A 19,014-nucleotide genomic window follows, 5' to 3' on the forward strand; every position below is an offset into this window, starting at 1 on the left:
ACTGCAGCATACATGATGTATAGCTTTGTTTTCTTGCTCATTAATTGCATGTCTGGCTGTGTGGTCTGTGTGTGTATGACGGTGTAATGGTGTGTATAACTTCTGGTATGTAGTCTCTGCATTCCTCGACTTAGCATTAACTTATTAAACTATACTTCTCACGCTCCCTCTCTGTCTTTGGCTCTCTTTTTATCGTTACCCTGTCCCCTCTCTCCCTCCCTCTCTCTTCATCTGTCGCCACATCCCCTCTCTAACCTTTTCCACTTCCCTTCCCACGTCCTCTCTACATGTCTGCTGATCTGTCTGTCATTTGACAGTTATCCTGTTTTTCAATCACCTCGTTCCTCAGTCAACTACCATTCTGTCTCCCTCTGTTTTCTAACCCTTATAGGCGGTGCTCTTCACGTCTCTCTAGGTAGAGACTCCTCAGACAGGGTTTTAGAGGACATGATCACTTCCTGTAGAACTATTACCACCTCAGAATGATCAATATCACTGATCGATATGAAACAACACAAACCATCTAGTCAAAAGAAATGAATCAGCGCCACCCTCATAACAAACACCACTGCTACACATTAACTAGGCCGTAGTGCAGATGAGTTATTTTAGGAATCCAGTTGTTCTTGTCAGGCCAGTTAGAGGGCAGGGGTGCTAGAGAAAGGGAGGGAAGGAGGCAGGATAGGGAGGGACTGAATCAAAGAGAGAAAGAGTGAGAGAGCCAACAGAAAAGAAAGATGACTGTCTGAATCAAGATGGATCCAACCGAAGCCAGGTAATGAATTGACTTTATTTTATTACCGCAGAAGTAGACTTGTGAAGGCACAATCTGGGACATTGTATCTTTGATTATTACACTCAATCAATGCCTTGACAATCTGACGCTTCTTCTTTGTATAATAATCAGTATACTTATACTGTGTTGTAATGTGTTCGTTTAATGTGCTGTGTTGATTTGCGGTTCCCCTCAGAACTAACACAGACCAACAGGTGTCAACCCAAAAAGACAATTGTGTTTCAATGATACTTGAAGTCACCAGCATTAATGGATTGAGATATAGTGGATGTAAACAGGTGGTAACGTAGTTTAAAATAGTTTTTTTATTTCACCTTTATTTAACCAGGAAGGCCAGTTGAGAACAAGTTCTCATTTACAACCTCAAGTTCTAATTTACAACCTGGCCAAGATAAAGCAAAGCAGTGCGACAAAAACAACAACAGAGTTACACATGGGATAAACAAACGTACAGTCAATAACACAATAGAAATATCTATATACAGTGTGTGCAAATGTAGTAAGATTAGGGAGGTAAGGCAATAAATAGGCCATGGTGGCGAAGTAATTACAGTTTAGCAAATTTACACTGGAGTGATAGATGAGCAGATGATGATGTGCAGGTTGAAATACCGGTGTGCAAAAGAGCAGAAAGTAAATAAAAACAATATGGGGATGAGGTAGGTAGGTTGAGTGGGCTATTTACAGATGGGCTATGTACAGCTGCAGCGATCGGTTACTGAGGGAAATATAAGTCTCCAGTTTCAGTTATTTTTGCAATTTGTTCCCGTCATTGGCAGCTGAGAACTGGAAGGAAAGGCGGCCAAAGGGGGAGTTGGCTTTGGGGGTAACCAGTGAAATATACCTATTGGAGCGCGTGTTGTTATCGTGACCATTGAGCTGAGATAAGGTGGAGCGTTACCTAGCATAGACTTATAGATGACCTGGAGTCAGTGGGTTTGACGACGAATATGAAGCGAGGGCCAGCCAACGAGAGCATACAGGTCACAGTGGTGGGTGGTATAACGGGCTTTGGTGACTAAATGGATGGCACTGTGATAGACTACATTCAATTTGCTGAGTAGAGTATTGGAGGCTATTTTGTAAATGGCATCGCCGAAGTCAAGGATCGGTAGGATAGTCAGTTTTACGAGGGTATGTTTGGCAGCATGAGTAAAGGATGCTTTGTTGCGAAATAGGAAGCCAATTCTAGATTTGATTTTGGATTGGAGTTGCTTAATGTGAGTCTGGAAGGAGAGTTTACAGTCTAACCAGATTCCTAGGTATTTGTAGTTGTCCACATATTCTAGGTCAGAACAGTCCAGAGTAAAATCTGGACACCTACAAATCAGCTGGGCTAGACAATCTGGACCCTCTCTTTTAAAATGATCCACCGCAATTGTTGCAACCCCTATTACTAGCCTGTTCAACCTCTCTTTCGTATCGCCTGAGATCCCTAAAGATTGGAAAGCTTCCGCGGTCATCCCCCTCTTCAAAGGGGGAGACACTCTAGACCCAAACTGTTACAGACAGTTAGAGTTCAGTGTGTCAAATCGGAGGGCCTGTTGTCTGGACCTCTGGCAGTCTCTATGGGGGTGCCACAGGGTTTAATTCTTGGGCCGACTCTTTTCTCTGTATACATCAATGATGTTGCTCTTGCTGCAGGTGATTCCCTGATCCACCTCTATGCAGACGACACCATTTTGTATACGTCTGGCACTTCTTTGGTCACTGTGTTAAAAAAAAAATGTATTTCACCTTTATTTAACCAGAAAACCTAGTTGAGAACAAGTTCTCATTTATAACTGCGACCTGGCCAAGAGAAAGCAAAGCAGTGTGACACAAACAACAACACAGAGTTACACATGGAATTTGGGTGAAGGAGAAATGGGGAGGCTTGGGAAAGTTGCTGTGGGGGGTGCAGAGCTGTTGACCAGGGTAGGGGTAGCCAGGAGTAAAGCATGGCCAGCTGTAGAAAAATGCTTATTGAAATTCTCGATTATCGTATATTTATCGGTGGTGACAGTGTTTCCTAGCCTCAGTGCAGTGGGCAGCTGGGAGGAGGTGCTCTTATTCTCCATGGACTTTACAGTATCCCTGAACTTTTTTGAGTTTGTGCTGCAGGATGCAAATTTCTGTTTGAAAAACCTAGCCTTTGCTTTCCTGACTGCCTGTGTATATTGGTTCCTAACTTCCCTGAAAAGTTGCATATCTCGGGGGCTATTCGATGCTAATGCAGTACGCCACAGGATGTTTTTGTGCTGGTCAAGGGCAGTCAAGTTTGGAGTGAACCAATATCTGTTCTCAATTAAAACAATTTTGGATGGGACATGCTTATTTAAGATTGTGAGGAAAGCACTTTTAAAGAATAACCAGGCATCCTCTACTGACGGAATGAGGTCAATATCCTTCCAGGATACCCGGGCCAGGTCGATTAGAAAGGCCTGCTCGCTGAAGTGTTTTAGGGAGGGTTTGACAGTGATGAGGGGTGGTCGTTTGACCGCGGACCCATTACAGACGCAGGCAAGGAGGCAGTGATCGCTGAGATCCTGGTTGAAGACAGCAGAGGTGTATTTAGAGGGCAAGTTGGTCAGGATGATATCTATTAGGGTGCCCGTGTTTATGGATTTAGGGTTGTACCTGGTAGGTTCCTTGATAATTTGTGTGAGATTGAGGGCATCCAGCTTAGATTGTGGGGTGGCCGGGGTGTTAAGCATATCCCAGTTTAGGTCACCTAACAGTACAAACTCTGAAGATAAATGGGGGGCAATTAATGGGGGGAATAGCATGGATAGCATGACAGAACTCTGCAGGCTATCTCTGCAGTAGATTGCAACTCCTCCCCCTTTGGCAGTTCTATCTTGGTGGAAAATGTTGTAGTTGGGGATGGAAATTTCAGAATTTTTGGTGGCCTTCCTAAGCCAGGATTTAGACACGGCAAGGACATCAGGTTTGGCAGAGTGTGCTAAAGCAGTGAGTAAAACAAACTTAGGGAGGAGGCTTCTGATGTTAACATGCATGTAACCAAGGCTTTTACGATTAGAGAAGTCAACAAATGATAGCGCCTGGGGAATAGGAGTGGAACAGGAGGCTACAGGTGTTAACCTCTACATCACCAGAGGAACAGAGGAGGAGTAGGATAGTCTAGTGTAGTGCGCTGGGGACAGAGAATAAAAGGAGCAGATTTCTGGGTGTGGTAGAATAGATTCAGGGCATAATGTACAGACAATGGTATGGTAGGATGTGAGTACAGTGGAGGTAAAGTGGAGGCACCAGTTAAGCCAGGTGAGGTGAGCCAGGTGAGGTGAGCCAGGTGAGGTGAGCCAGGTGAGGTGAGCCAGGTGAGGTGAGACAGGTGAGGTGAGACAGGTGAGGTCTCCGCATGTGTGGGGGGTGAGAAAAAAGAGCTATCTAAGGCATGTTGTGCAGGACTGAGGGCTCTACAGTGAAATAAAACAATAAGAACTAGCCAAGACAGCAGTAGACAAGGAATATTGACATTAGAGAGAGGCATAAAGCAATCACAGGTGTTGATCAGGAGAGCTAAGACAACAACGGGATTGTGTTTGAATGTGTGAGAGAGACTAGTTACGCTCTCTGAAAGTATGCAGTGTGTGTGTATATCGTATCATGTGCATTATTCACTGCTTTAAAGCTCTAGATTGGGGTTTCCCAAACTCAGTCCTGGGCCCCCCCTGGATGCACGTTTTGGTTTTTACCCACAGCTGACAATGAGTTGGTTATTTGAATCAGCTGTGTAGTGCTAGGGTAAAAAACAAAACATGCACCCAGGGAGGGCCCCAGGACCCAGTTTGGGAAACACTGCTCTAGATTACTGTAGGTTGATGTCTTTGGTGTGATGGATGTATGGCTGGGAACTCAAGGTACATTTTTGCTATGTAACCCAAAGCCCTTAGAGGACATAAAGTTGTTTTTGAGGTTTCACCTTGGTCATACTGTAACTAAAGCTGAGAGCCCTGTGACTCTACCAGTGTCAGATTGTCTAGAGTTCTTCACCTTGGTCATACTGTAACTAAAGCTGAGAGCCCTGTGACTCTACCAGTGTCAGATTGTCTAGAGTTCTTCACCTTGTTTCACTGAGGCTATTCCTGGCATCTCTGTTATTTCCTCCTTACTGCTAGCCTGTGTACCTGACAATGCATTCATTATTGCATTGGGGTAATCATTGTCATCATCATTATAGAGTTTTGGCAAGATCATAACAGCTTGACTGAGGCAGAAACAAAGTGGTATTAAGGCCACAATACCTTGTCACTACATTGTGTTTCAATGGCCTGTAGCGGTTTACATTCTGCAGCCCATGTTTTGGTTTTATTTACTGCGCTCATGCTAAATGGGAGGTATCGATGTGTGTGTTTTGTTCGAAATGTAAGTTCCTCTGTCCTTCTTAGTTCCTCAAGTTTAATTTCCCCGTATTGGACCCCCCCCCCCCCCCCCCATTGGTGCCTTGTTCATTTAAGTATCTAACCTTTATTAACCAGGTCAATCATTAAGAATACGTTCTCTTTTAAATTAAATACATAGTAATCCCATGCTCTGCCTAGTCTCCTTTCTACTACCACCCTTTCTCCCTCTGCATCCCTCCCTCCCTCTCAACCTCTGTCTCTCCCTCCCTCTCACCCTCTTTCTCTCCCTCCATCGCTCCCTCTGCATCTCTCCCTCCATCTCTCCCTCTGCTTCTCTCCCTCCCTCTCACCCTCTGTTTCTCCCTCCATCTCTCCCTCTGCATCTCTCCCTCCATCTCTCCCTCTGCGTCTCTCCCTCCATCTCTCCCTCTGCTTCTCTCCATCCATCTCTCTCTCTGTAGGCCCCAAGCATTAGGCCAACATTGTGTTTATGCTCTCTTATCTCTTCAGCCTTTCCTCAAAAGCAACAACCTCTTTCAACGAAGGAAGGGGAGGTGATGTGACTCAGCCAGAGGAAGTGGTGGAGCAGTGGAGGAATGGAGGAGAGGGGGAGAGACAGAGGGAGGTGGAGAGAGAGGCGGGCGTGACAGATGGACTAAGTCTGGCTGCAGAGACAGCTACCAACCACAGGGTGTCAGCAGACAAACGCAGATTCAATACTGTGGGATACCATGTGAGGGCTATGAACTTCAGCTTCCATTTGTAGATGCAAGATCAGTTCGAAATCAATCCTAAACTTCAGGCCCCCAAGACACTTAATCTACGTCCTGAAGCCAAATGGTAGAAACTTCACCCAGCCAACCAGAAGGCTATGTGGACTTCCTAATATTTAGGCTACCACAGCAGACACAAACTGTATATTTACATTATATTCTCCATCATTTTCAGAGGAAGCTGAAGCAGAAAGTGGTGGCGGACTATACCACGGTGAGTAAGGGAGCGTCTGGAAGTTTCAAACCCCGAGCAGCACTGAGACAGGTCCTGTTCAGCCAGGGAGCGACTGAAAAGAGCCCCATGCCTGAGGTACTTTCCTCCCACGCACTTAACTCGTCCTCTACACACATGAATACACCTTGACATGCACGTGCACAGACATGCACAGCCAGTGCCACTGTCCACATACTTGCTGAAAATAAGAGTTCCGCAAATGCACACTACAATTGTTCACTCAAGCATATCTGCTATGGGCCCATTTCTAACTCGTTTTGATGATACTTTGGTGGAATATATGTATATATGTGTGTGTATATAATATATATAATATACATATTATCTCTCCCCCTCTCTCTTTCTCTCTGTCAGGGCGCAGGGCAGTTGGATGCTCTGAAGCGGACTCTGGAGGCGTTCCCAGTACCAGTATGTCTGAACTGGAGCTGGGGGGAGGAGGGGACAGGAGCCACACTGGAGAACAACTGGACTGATATAGTACACAATCACTCGGTAACCAGATTTACCTTCTGACCAATGCAAGTCATGATGGGCATATTATCTAGTTAATATGAATGATCTCTCCCTACCTTTTACAACATATCTCTCTCTCTCCCTACCTTTTACAACATATCTCTTTCTCCCACCCTCTCTCTCTCTCTCTCTCCCTACCTTTTACAATATCTCTCTCTCTCTCTCTCCCTACCTTTTACAACATATCTCTTTCTCCCACCCCCCTTCTCTCTCTCTCTCTCTCCCTACCTTTTACAATATATCTCCTTCTCCCACCCCCCATCTCTCTCTCCCTCTCCCTCTCTCTCCCTCCCTACCTTTTACAACATATCTCTTTCTCCCACCCCCCCCCCCTCTCTCTCTCCCTACCTTTTACAATATATCTCCTTCTCCCACCCTCTCTCTCTCCTTCTCTCTCTCTCTCTCTCTCTCCCTACCTTTTACAATATATCTCCTTCTCCCACCCTCTCTCTCTCCTTCTCTCTCTCTCTCTCTCCCTCTCCCTACATTTTACAACATATCTCTTTCTCCCACCCTCTCTCTCTCTCCCCCTCTCTCTCTGTCTCTCTCTGTCTCTCTCTCTCTCTCCCTACCTTTTACAACATATCTCTTTCTCCCACCCCCCCCTCTCTCTCTCCCTACCTTTTACAATATATCTCCTTCTCCCACCCTCTCTCTCTCCCTCTCTCTCTCTCCCTACCTTTTACAACATACCTCTCTCTCTCTCTCTCTCTCTCTCTCTCCCTACCCTTTACAACATATCTCTCTCTCCCTCTCTCTCTCTCTCCCTACCTTTTACAACATATCTCTTTCTCCCACCCTCTCTCTCTCTCTCTCTCTCTCTCTCTCTCTCTCTCTCTCTCTCTCTCTCTCTCTCTACCTTTTACAACATCTCTCTCTCTCCCCACCTCTCTCTCTCGCTCTCTCTCCCTCCCTTTTACAATATATATCTTTCTCCCACCCACCCACCCACCCCCTCTCTCTCTCTCTCTCTCTCTCTCTCTCTCTCTCTCTCTCCCCCTACCTTTTACAACATATCTCTTTCTCCCACCCTCTCTCTCTCTCTCTCTCTCTCCCTCCCTTTTACAATATATCTCTTTCTCCCACCCTCTCTCTCTCTCCCTCCCTTTTACAATATATCTCTTTCTCCCACCCTCTCTCTCTCTCCCTCCCTTTTACAATATATCTCTTTCTCCCACCCTCTCTATCTCTCCCTACCTTTGACAACATATCTCCTTCTCCCACCCCCTCTCTCTCTCTCTTTCTCTCTTTCTCTCTCTCTCCCTACCTTTTACAACATATCTCTTTCTCCCACCCCCTCTATCTCTCCCTATCTTTTACAACATATCTCTTTCTCCCACCCTCTCTCTCCCCCTACCTTTTACAACATACATTTTTCTTCCACCCTCCCCTTCCTCCCCACTTCCATCCCCCTTCATTCCTTTCCCTCTCCCTCCCTCTCTCTGATCAGATGATGTGTAAGACCCAGAGGCACCAACAGGAGGCGCTGTGGGAGTTGGTCCACACTGAGCTCACCTACATCAACAAGCTCACTGTTGTCACTGATGTAAGACAGACAGACAGACACCCTGCTCTCATTACTCTCATTACTCTCATTACTGAAAACGTATCAATGTCTTTCAGTGATGTGTCCATAACAACCAGTGACTATTCATAATAGAAATATGATAATAGTTACTGTTATCTGTATAGCATCTTTTATTGCAATGTCATTTTTCAATGTCCGTGTTTGTTTGTGTCATTATGCTTCTCAGTTGGTGATGGCAGCTCTTACCCACCTGCACCAGCATGGATTCCTCTTAGAGGTCAGTCTATATGAGCTGGGTTCTCATTCACAGGGTTTTCTGCAGGGGACATTTTCTCCAGAACTCACTCTCTGGTCTTTGGGCCCATCTGTGTTTCCCGGCTGACCACTCAAATAGATGTGTTGCAATGAACTAAGCATGTGCTTTTGAGCTGGATCTTGCATGATCTGACTGGGTTCAGGTGTGTGTGTGTTTTCATGAATGACTTTGACCTTTGGTTGAATTTAAAACCAGTATACAGTTCAAGGGCAGGCCCTTGGGCCTAGTTGAAACCGACTGCTGTAGTACAACATACTGTACATACAGTACATACTGCTGAGCTGACATACTAACACACTGAGAACATCTGCTCTATCTGACACAGAACACACCAGGGCAGATGGAACATTCAGCTACATAACAGTATGTTAGATAATTCCTGCTGAGAATGTGGAAAGTATCTGAGAATGTGGGGGAGTGAGTTCAGCAGAGTTCTTCAGCTAGACACTGCAGCTTTGTCAAACAATTACCCTCTTCATCTTTTTTTATCACAATCATATATTTTTATTGACTTTAGACAAACACAAACTTCAACACATAATGACAAGAGGTGTGGGGTAGATTATAGGTTTAAAATCAAGAAAGCAGTATCATCACTCTCTTTTTCCTGTCCCTCTCTTCTTCAGGTGACACCTGAGAGCCTCTTCTCCAACCTTCCCTTCATCCTCAGCGCCCACCGGCTCTTCTGGCAGGAAGTGATGTATCCCATGTTACAGGAAGTCCGCAGGACGGGGAAGCCCTTTGACCCCATGGGGTTAGAGGCTGGATGCCTGCAGGTACAGTACTGACTGTCAATCAGATCTAGAATCAGGTTCACATATGGGATGAAAGTATGAGGGTCAAACGGGGGTGAAAGGAAGGAATGGAAACACGGGTCATGGGTTTAAAACATGTTTGTTTACAGCAATCTTTGTCTAATCCCATCCCCACCCTCTGTCTGTAGTTCCCTGAGCGTTTCTCCCCCTATCTGCACTACTGTTGTAAGGAGGAGAGCACAGTGGACATTACGAGCAAACTGACAGACACCAACCTGCACTTCCACACCTACTTAATGGTGAGTTAAACACACGCACACACAAACACATTTTTTATACTTTATTTGAATCCACAAATCATAATTCATATAAACATCTCAGGACAAGGATACCTGGACACAGGGAAACAGATAGCACCTTCTTCAGAAAGGCTGTCCATGACTGCTGACACAGAGCAGTACCTCGCTATCAGCTTTGTCTTATGTAGGCCTGCTATCTGAAGTCCAGGTACTGTCAGCCTGTGAACATGGCAGAGACTACCCAATATCACCGTAGCAAGCATGCACTGTTATGAGGCTGTTCAGGAGTGACATGAGGGGCTGGTATTTAAGCAGCTTGTCAGAAAAGGACTGCTCCATGTAGTAGTCCAATGAGCAGCCCACCTCCAGAATCAGCCCCTCCCTCTGGCCTCCCCCACAACAACAATATCTGGCTTATTCAGCAGACAAGAAAACACATGATCATCAACATCAAACCAGGCTCCTCTTCAAAGGGAATGTTTGTGTATGTGTTCAGTTGGTGACTCCACTTGTCTCACCTCCGTAGCCACCAGGTCAACAAGGCGGTCATGTCTAGGTCATGTCTCAGTATGAACAGAAAGCATTAACAACATGTGATACAGACCTCAGACCTCAGGGTGGAAAACACAGAAGGGATCATGGTTTGCAGGGTACCAGAGAGCTAGGTTGTATTTTGTTGGTAGAACTTTCCTTAACAGTAAAGGTGAGAATGTCCTTGCCAATAGCAGCATTATGGTACATGGAATGGGAGACGGAAACAAACACACACACACACCACTTCATACACAAGCCCCCTTCTTGTTTACATATTGCATGCACACCCTTTCACTCTCACCCAAAGTCACTCTGCGTCACACACATGGTTCTCCAAACTACCCTTCATTACGGTAACACAGTCTGGAACATCAGTGAATTGAGTCATAGCATCCACAGAACTTCTTCTGTTATTGATCATGTTCTAGTGGTTTTGATGATCACCATATCCAGGCCTTCTGTTATTAGTAATATCCTAAAGGCCAAACACTTGTACCACCAACGCTCTGACCTAATGACTCAGAGCCTAGCCTGCACATTGTCTTCTTAAAGATTAGAACGTGTTTTGGGCTGTTTTTTGCTGTCTAAGCACTTTTACAGCTTGTTCAAAGAATCTCCATTATGAGTTTTTCAAGCCTTTGAATTTGTCCAGTACCATGTAGCAATAATATTTCATACACAGTAACAACACTGTATTTACATGAGTTCTACCGAGGCCATAACTTTGGGTATAAGGTCTAGAGAGACTACTAGAAGACACAAAATAATGTTATTCTCTGTGTCCATAGTGGGTGGAAGCACACCCCCAGTGTGAGCGGATGCGTCTGGGAGACATGCAGGCCAAACCCATCCAGAGGATCACCAAGTACCCCCTGCTGCTGAAGGCTGTCCTCAAGACCACCCAGGCTCCCCACACTCAGCACACACTCAGGGGCATGGTGAGTGAAGAGCTGTCCTTTTCAATCAAGGCCTTTTTATTCAGTTTGTCAGGCCTGAGGCTGATCATGTTCATTAGAAAAGGAAGTTACGCGTTCCAGCGCCATTTTCTTACTAGCTAATCGCTAATTGCCTCTACTAGTAATAGATGAAAAGGCAAATTAAAGAAATCTCTCTATCCCACACACTCTATCCCTCTCTCTGTTTTTCTCTCTCACTCGCTCTCTCTCTCTCTCTCCCCCCCCCCCCTCTGTCTCTCCTCCAGTTGGCCTGTGTAAATGGCTTTCTGCACAGCATCAATGACTACTTGAGGCTTAAGGATGATGAGCAGGCCCTCTCGCTTTCTGCCCAGAAGATAGAGGGATATGATGTGATGGAGGGGATGAATGAGGAAATCGAAAAGGTAAAAGAGAGAAGAAAAAGCTAGGAACAGAGTATAGGATAGGAAACTACACCAATCTTAAAAAATGATATAGATACTGTAATGTGTGACGCAGACAGTGAGTAGTCAATGTTAATGTCATCCACAGCATGTCAGAGAGTTATGCAGTTTTGATTTGACGTGCCCTGTCAGAGGGGTGGGTCCTGGGGTCATACGCAAGCTGCTATTGGAGGAGACCCTGAAGATCAGAGGAAGGAAGGATCACAAGGTAGGTTGAGTGACAGAATCTCACTCTGTTCCATTGAAACATTGACTTCCATGTAGAGGATTCTTCCTAATATTAATATCTCATTAGCACGGACTTTGATGATAACTACTTTGAGAAAAAATGTATTTACTACGACTGTGATATGTGGTTGTCTCACCTTGCTATCTTAAGCTGAATGCACTAACTGTAAGTTGCTCTGGATACGAGCATCTGCTAAATGACTAACATGTAAAATATAGATGTCATGTTTCTTTGGGCTTGTTGCGACTGTTATGTGGTGAAGCTGGAGGTGACAGCCCTGCTCTTCTCTGACGTGCTGCTGGTGACCAAGGTCCAGAAGAAGGCAGAGAGACTGAAGGTAGTTCGCCCCCCACTGGCCCTGGATAGAACACGCTGTGACACACTCAAAGATGGCTGTGAGTACAGTCAATGACCAACAGTACATATCCTAGAAGTGGAAAGAGGAAACGTTGCTCTGTCTCTTGCTACAGAGACCAGTTGTAGAGTTTTAAATGACAGTTCTCTCTTTATCTCTCCCTCTCTCCATCTCCCAGGTTCATTTGTGGTGGTGGAGGTGAGTGTTCTGGGCTGTGCGGCGAATGTCTACACCTTCTCCACCTCCAGCCCAGAGAGCTGCTCTACATGGGTCTTCACCATCCACGAGGCACAGGTAAACAGACAGAAAATACTGACTAAAGTGGTAATGACATGATTTATTGTAGTTACATTTTATTCTCTTTAGTATTACATCAATGAATGAATGATTAGCTGTACAATGTACATAATGTGTAACATACAGTGATATCGATGCTCTCCTCTAATCCCTCTTTCTTTCTTCCATTCATTGACAGGAAACACTGCAGGGCCTGAGAGAGACAGAGGCCAGCAGACGACTGCAGACCAAACAGAGAGACCTACAGCTTCAGGAACAAGCCACACCCCCTACAGAGCCCAAGATGACCATTGAGGAATCAGTTGATCAGCCTCCTGACCAATCAGAAGCAGAGATCACTTCCTCTTTGGAGGTGAAACCTGTTGAGGAACTCCTCATCCAATCAGTGAATGGAACATTGGTGTCCATAGCAACGGAGGCGGAACAACAAACTCAGGAACCAGTGGACTATAAAGATGCAATGTTACCAGGACAACCACGCAAGCTCAGTGACATTCATAACCAATCATTCTTCCAACCTCAACCCAAACCCAACGGCCCGCACAACCTGTTGCTAGGCAGATATCCTGACATAGACTATGACATAGACTACCCACGACACCAATCCAGCACTTTCCCACTTTCTCCATGCAGGGAAAACAATCGAAAAGATTATATCGCTATTTGTCAAATGGAATCCCAAGGATTGCTCTCACAGGGAGGACGAGCCACATCCACACGGAGGAATTCTGCCCCCCAGTCAGTAGAGCAACAAGCCATGAGGAACTCGTGGCTCACCCAATCAGGAGAGGAGGAGGCTTTAGCGGAATCATGGAGGTTTTCTCGGAAGTTGAATTCACCACGGTTACGCAGGAGAAGACCAATAAACACTGAGCAGACTGCTACCCCTCAGATGTCACAAAGTGGGTCTGACAGCTCTGGGATGGCCCAGTCTGCACCACGCACAAACTCTTCCTCCAACTCTGACTCAGACTGCAAACAGAAACTCAGAGGTTCCTACCAACACAACTCAGGTTCCTCCGGACAGAGCGCTGACTCTCACCTGGTCCTCAAGCTGGGGTCCTTAAAGATGAACGGAGGGGTGTTCTGGGACATGCCTGCAGAGAGAGAGTTCTCCCCAGAGCCCCCCGCTTTCTCTGAGCACGAGCTGCCCAAAGACATCCCAGAAGAAAAAGAAAACACCCCAAAAAGGCCCAAGTTGAAGATTCAGCGAAGCGTGTCCATACCAGATATCATCCTCCAAGAAGGATATAGTTCTCTTCTGATCTCAGCCAAGCCCTCCAACACGCGAATAGCCCACTCTCCCCCTCCTGGGTTGGATCCATACTTGCACCCCTCCCCTCTGGAGAGCATTTTGAACCGGGCCAAGGAGAGAAGAAAGGACAGAGGGAGAAGAGAGGGAAAGGGAACATCTCCAACCTTCAGAACATGGGCTCTTCCTCCTTCTCCGTCTTTCTCCACCACTACGTCCCAGTCGCCCAGTGAAGGGGATAGAGAGACTGAGTGGGAAGAGGTGGAGCTGGTCAGACGGCTGGCCCCCAGTGTCAGTCAGGGATGGATAGAGGAGAGGGTGGACGGAGATGTGGAGGAGGAGAAGAAGAGCAGGTGAGTTTTACATCAAACCTCAGTTGGAAATAAAAGAAAAGAACGTCTTCAAAGTATGCATGATCAGTTTGAAGATTCATCTATTGAAATGACTCAGTCAGGTAGGTGTGGGTGGCTGATGACCACTATGGAACAGTTTTATTCTGGGTTATTTTATCACTCTACCTACTGGGCTGATTACCATGTAGTGTAGGATCACTATGTTCAAATCGTTATTCTTGGAAGTTGCATTTACTGTCATAACCATGACATGCCACCCGTAACCATGTTTCATGCCATGACAACCACGTCATCATAACCAATCTAGCCTGATCACCAGATTGGTGTCCACTTTAGCCAACTACTTTGTTAATGTCACGCCAAACATTCCAGTGAACAACATGGAAGTAGACTAAAGCAGAAACAAATCTTGTGACTAAGCTATTTGCAATCCAACAAGTTTATCTCCATTGTAAAAGTTTTTTCCCCTCTCTCTTCTAGCCCCGCCTTCCCTGATGGCACCAGCGTTGATTGGCCAGGCTGGGGCTTTGAAGCCGATGAGGTCCTGGATCAGCTGACCCCAGAGGACAGTGGCGTTGGTGTTGATGAGGAGTGGTGGGAAGTGGCTGCGTTGGGGCTCAGCCAAACTTTGACGTTGAGAGACATCCAGCGAATCGGCACGCATGAGGACGGGACGATTAGTCAGGTGTAGTTCTGCATAGGCTACTGGGAGCCCTTCATTCTCCAAGACTTTATCTGCACTTCATGGGGAATAATATGTCATTTGAGATTTTCACTGTGCCGGAGTAGACATATAACAACGTGATACTTTTCCACAGCAAGATGTTGATTGAGTGAGCTGATTGACACCAAATGTTTGATTTCAGTTTGTTGCATGGAACGTTTGTGAGTGATTTGGAGTTTGTGATTATGAGTCTGAGTGAACATCAGAATCATTTTCTTCAACCTGCATAATATTGTTAGAGCTACAGATGTAGGATCTTCATTTGATCCCTCTTTTGTTGCTGAGGTTTTTCCTGCATCGCAGGAAATGCAGATGAGCTTTGTGATTTACATAAATGTACTGAAAACCCACACCAACACACTGTTATATTAACAGTATTGCACTTTTCATGTAGCCTACTTTTGGCTGATCAAGCAACATTATGAACTACATGTTCAAATCCTGTAGCTGTAGCATTATTAAGATCCTACATCTGTAGACGCCTGTACTGTCTTATACAAGCACTATGGACTACATGTTCATATCCTGTTGCTGTAGCATTATTAAGATCCTACATCTGTAGACGCCTGTACTGTCTTATACAAGCACTATGAACTACATGTTTAAATCCTGTAGCTGTAGCATTATTAAGATCCTACATCTGTAGACGCCTGTACTGTCTTATACAAGCACTATGGACTACATGTTCATATCCTGTAGCTGTAGCATTATTAAGATCCTACATCTGTAGACGCCTGTACTGTCTTATACAAGCACTATGAACTACATGTTCATATCCTGTAGCTGTAGCATTATTAAGATCCTACATCTGTAGACGCCTGTACTGTCTTATACAAGCACTATGAACTACATGTTCATATCCTGTAGCTGTAGCATTATTAAGATCCTACATCTGTAGACGCCTGTACTGTCTTATACAAGCACTATGAACTACATGTTTAAATCCTGTAGCTGTAGCATTATTAAGATCCTACATCTGTAGACGCCTGTACTGTCTTATACAAGTGTACTTTTTGATGTGATGTCAGTTAACTGAAATGCTGTGTATACATAGAATGACATGTTTCATTGAACTTCATTTGAGTTGTTAATTTATAAGAGTAACTGCATATTTGGTATTGTGACCCATTGGGGAGATTCATACTGATATATTGTAATAAAGAGACATATTTAAACCAATGAAGTGTTTAGATAATTGTATTGTCAGTGATTCATTATATTACAAAAGTCTAATAGGTGGTTAAGGTGCCGGTAGTGAAAAATAAGGCATACATATACAAAATCAGTCACATTTCAAATAAAATATCAATCACATTTGTTTTGGTGAAAACATGAAAGAAACTGCTACAATTGTCTGCACTGAATGAATATGTACAAATACCACATAATCTCCCAACTGATCGTAGACATGTCAAATGATTTCAAATGTCATATTGCAGAGTCTCCTCTATTTGGAGATCTCATCTTCTTTCACTCTGTTCCTCTCTCTGTCCTCTCTCTCATTAGCAATGGTGTGAACAATGGTCTCCAGGGCAGGGTACTGCAGGATCAGCTTGCGCTGTAGAGGAGATTAAATGACTATTACATAAACCTTTTAAAAACGTATTTTCCATGTCAACGTGGATTTAAGGAAAACACACACAGCTGTAGTTGAACGTACCCTCCGATAGTTCCTGTACATCTGCACCAAGACCAACAGCAGCACCAAGAGGAAGAAACCCAGGCCGGCTACCATGGCAACATTACTGGAAGAACCTGTCTCATTATCTCCCATCAGACCACCTGATCAACCAAGACAGAACAAGGATAGATTCTAGTTTACAGTTGAGTAATTTAGCAGACAGGAGCAATTAGACAGATTTTTCACCTAGTCGGCTTGGGGATTCGAACAGGTGACCTTTCGGTTACTGGCACAACGCTCTTAACTGCTAGTCTACCTTCCGCCCCTGTGTCTAATTATGACAATTTTTTTACATATTGGTGATATTTGTTACATTTGAATTGTGTCTGCATCTACCTAGATCCATGCAAATAGACAGTGAATCAAAGTAGGCAGATAGGACTTACTCATCAGATGTAGGTGGTATGTCACGCTCCCCAGAGCTCCTTCTTTCCCGTGGAATCGACAAGCCCATTCGCCAGAGTTCCTGTCTGACACTTTGTTGATTCCCAGGACCCTTCCTTTCTGGACGGAGCTCTCTGATTGGGTGCCATTGAGGTCATAGGTCACTCGTACCCACTCGTATTCAGTGACCTCGCTGGCATCGCTGAGGTGACAGGTCAGTGAGACTGGGGCCTTCTGGGTAGACGGTGAGTTGCTGAGCACTGAGTAGAGCGAACACACAGGATCATCATTAGCATTGTGATTGCTAATTCTAAAGCACCATTTGCCCATCTCATCTCAAACATTTACCTTCAATGTTTGCCATTTTGCAGAACGGGGCAACTCACTTTAGGCATTCAAATGAGGAGACTGCTACAATATCATACCATCATCCATTTTCTATGCCTGGCTCACCTTGGGCAGTCACCAGCTGCATCTCCCTTGCTACCCGTTGCCCCTCCACTGTCCCTGAGCACCTGTACCTGCCCCCGTCACCCTGCCCCACTTGCCCCACACCCACAGACCTGTCCCATGGAGGGAGGGATAGCAGGGAGGACAGGTTGAAGGAGGGTGGGAGTGGGAGAACAGAGCCAGAGGTGTCCAGTCTCTCCCAGGCTGTGTCTGATGGGGTGAGTCCAGTGGAGAACACACAGGGGAGGGTGACAGCAGACCCCACCTCAGCATACACCTTGGCACTGGCACTGGAGGGGTTAACGATACCTGAGCGAGAGAAGAGATGGGGGAAGGTGATGGATAGGAGAGAAGGGAGAAAGACATAGGAAACGTCTTCAATATATCAGCTGCATTTGAATGTTTTATTCCTTCCAAACATGACATCACCGTGTCTGAGCCCTCACCTCTCACTGTCAGGGCCGTGGTGGCCTTCCCCTGTTTCCTCCCTTTATGCACTACACAGCTCCAGTTACCCATCATGCCTGCAGATGCCTTGCTCTCCAAAACACTCGCCTGGTTCTTTGAAAGGACGTAATCTGCACTCTCAGGGTAAACTCGCTTCTTGTTGAGCATCCAGCTCACTGTCGCCTCCTGTGGCCATGGAGTGACACTGCAAGTGATCGTCATTTTGTTGCCCTCCACTGGAGCAGGTGGGGAGATGGATACTGTGAAAGAAAGACATGGGTAAGTAAGAGCAATGAGATGTTAATCATATTCACAGGTTTATGATATGTGTGACTGTATGATAAACAGCAGATAAATATAGTTATACCTTGTTATTACAGCATGTAAATATCACTTTAAAATAACTGTAAATATCACTTTACAATGACTGTAAATATCACTGAAAGTTCATTTAATTGTCCACAGGGTATTTCATATAAGTTACTGTCTATTTTAGCTCCTTACCTTTGATGACCCTGAGGAGGATCCTCTTAGAGAGGATTTTCTCGCCGTCCTGCACCATGCAGGTGTAATTCCCGCTGTCCTCCTCCCTCACCTCCTTTATGTACAGGCTGTAGTCACCAGATCCAACCTCTGAATGGGGGCATCGAACACGCTGGGCAGCTCCTATTCCCCAGTGCTCCAGTCCACTCTTTCCCTTTCTCCATACTGTCCTGAGAGAGAGGAAGAGATGCTAAGTTTGAAACATGACACTTGTATTGTACAGACATACAGATCAATGGCAATGCATTGCTATGCTCTCCTATAGAACACTTTCAATACAGAAAAATGTATTAAGAGATCAAGAGAAAGAAAGACCAGGATAGAGAAAGATGAAAAGGGGAATCTTTGAGGATATTGGAGTCACACAGGTAGACAGAGAGGATGAGAGAGATGAATAAGGAGGAGAGCATGAAAGACATGGACCGAGAGAAAGGCAGTCGTACCCCTCAAGGTCCTTGCTCCAGAGGACGACGGCTGCAGAGGTGGAGGGAGGGCGACACACGCAGGGTAACACTGCCTGGGACCCTGCCTCTGCGAACATCTCAGTATACTCAGACAGACACTGACACCGACCCCCTGAACAAATACACATACTGTATGAATACACACACATACCCAATCCTCCATCCGTAAGTACACATCAAAGCATGTCATAACATTTCTTTAAATCAGTTTAAATTGCAACACATTTTCATTTAAAAAACAATGACTACAGATCATCTGTAAGATCTCACCTGTCACTAACAGGGATGTTCCCAAGAGGAGGAGAAACTGCCACATGGTCTCTTCTTTTCTCTTTTCTCCTTCCTTCTGACGTTTTGATCAA

At 45.3% G+C, this 19,014-nt stretch overlaps 2 protein-coding genes across 2 annotated transcripts; one reads left to right on the plus strand and one right to left on the minus strand.

The window, feature by feature from the left end:
• Positions 1–267: 267 nt before the first annotated feature.
• On the plus strand, positions 268–15,862 carry plekhg6 (pleckstrin homology domain containing, family G (with RhoGef domain) member 6). Its single transcript, XM_036941266.1, has 15 exons — positions 268–775; positions 5,653–5,875; positions 6,091–6,225; positions 6,505–6,642; positions 8,114–8,209; positions 8,418–8,468; positions 9,134–9,283; positions 9,451–9,561; positions 10,884–11,033; positions 11,297–11,434; positions 11,562–11,681; positions 11,965–12,097; positions 12,236–12,351; positions 12,533–13,959; positions 14,440–15,862. The coding sequence occupies exons 1-15, from the start codon at positions 756–758 to the stop codon at positions 14,648–14,650; spliced, it is 3,219 nt and encodes a 1,072-aa protein (XP_036797161.1). The 5' UTR covers positions 268–755; the 3' UTR covers positions 14,651–15,862.
• A 267-nt stretch (positions 15,863–16,129) lies between these two features.
• lag-3 (lymphocyte activation gene 3) lies at positions 16,130–19,014 on the minus strand. Its single transcript, NM_001195275.1, has 8 exons — positions 18,923–19,014; positions 18,632–18,764; positions 18,150–18,358; positions 17,645–17,905; positions 17,202–17,507; positions 16,751–17,008; positions 16,344–16,465; positions 16,130–16,241 (listed from the first exon to the last, which is right to left on the minus strand). Exons 1-8 carry the CDS (start codon positions 18,966–18,968, stop codon positions 16,131–16,133), a joined length of 1,446 nt encoding a protein of 481 aa, NP_001182204.1. The 5' UTR covers positions 18,969–19,014; the 3' UTR covers position 16,130.

This window comes from Oncorhynchus mykiss, chromosome 2 (genome assembly GCF_013265735.2).
Source record: "Oncorhynchus mykiss isolate Arlee chromosome 2, USDA_OmykA_1.1, whole genome shotgun sequence".
Taxonomy (NCBI): Eukaryota; Metazoa; Chordata; class Actinopteri; order Salmoniformes; family Salmonidae; genus Oncorhynchus; species Oncorhynchus mykiss.

Excerpts from the sequence above, each read along its gene's own strand:
- plekhg6 (XM_036941266.1), top strand. The coding sequence starts at position 756 with ATGGATCCAACCGAAGCCAG. Across the intron at positions 9,284-9,450 it reads TAGAGGCTGGATGCCTGCAG|TTCCCTGAGCGTTTCTCCCC; the intron begins GTACAGTACTGA and ends CTCTGTCTGTAG. Across the intron at positions 12,098-12,235 it reads TGACACACTCAAAGATGGCT|GTTCATTTGTGGTGGTGGAG; the intron begins GTGAGTACAGTC and ends TCCATCTCCCAG.
- lag-3 (NM_001195275.1), bottom strand. The coding sequence starts at position 18,968 with ATGTGGCAGTTTCTCCTCCTCTTGGGAACATCCCTGTTAGTGACAG. Across the intron at positions 18,359-18,631 it reads TGGAGCAAGGACCTTGAGGG|GACAGTATGGAGAAAGGGAA; the intron begins GTACGACTGCCT and ends CCTCTCTCTCAG. Across the intron at positions 17,906-18,149 it reads CCTCCTCAGGGTCATCAAAG|TATCCATCTCCCCACCTGCT; the intron begins GTAAGGAGCTAA and ends TTTCTTTCACAG.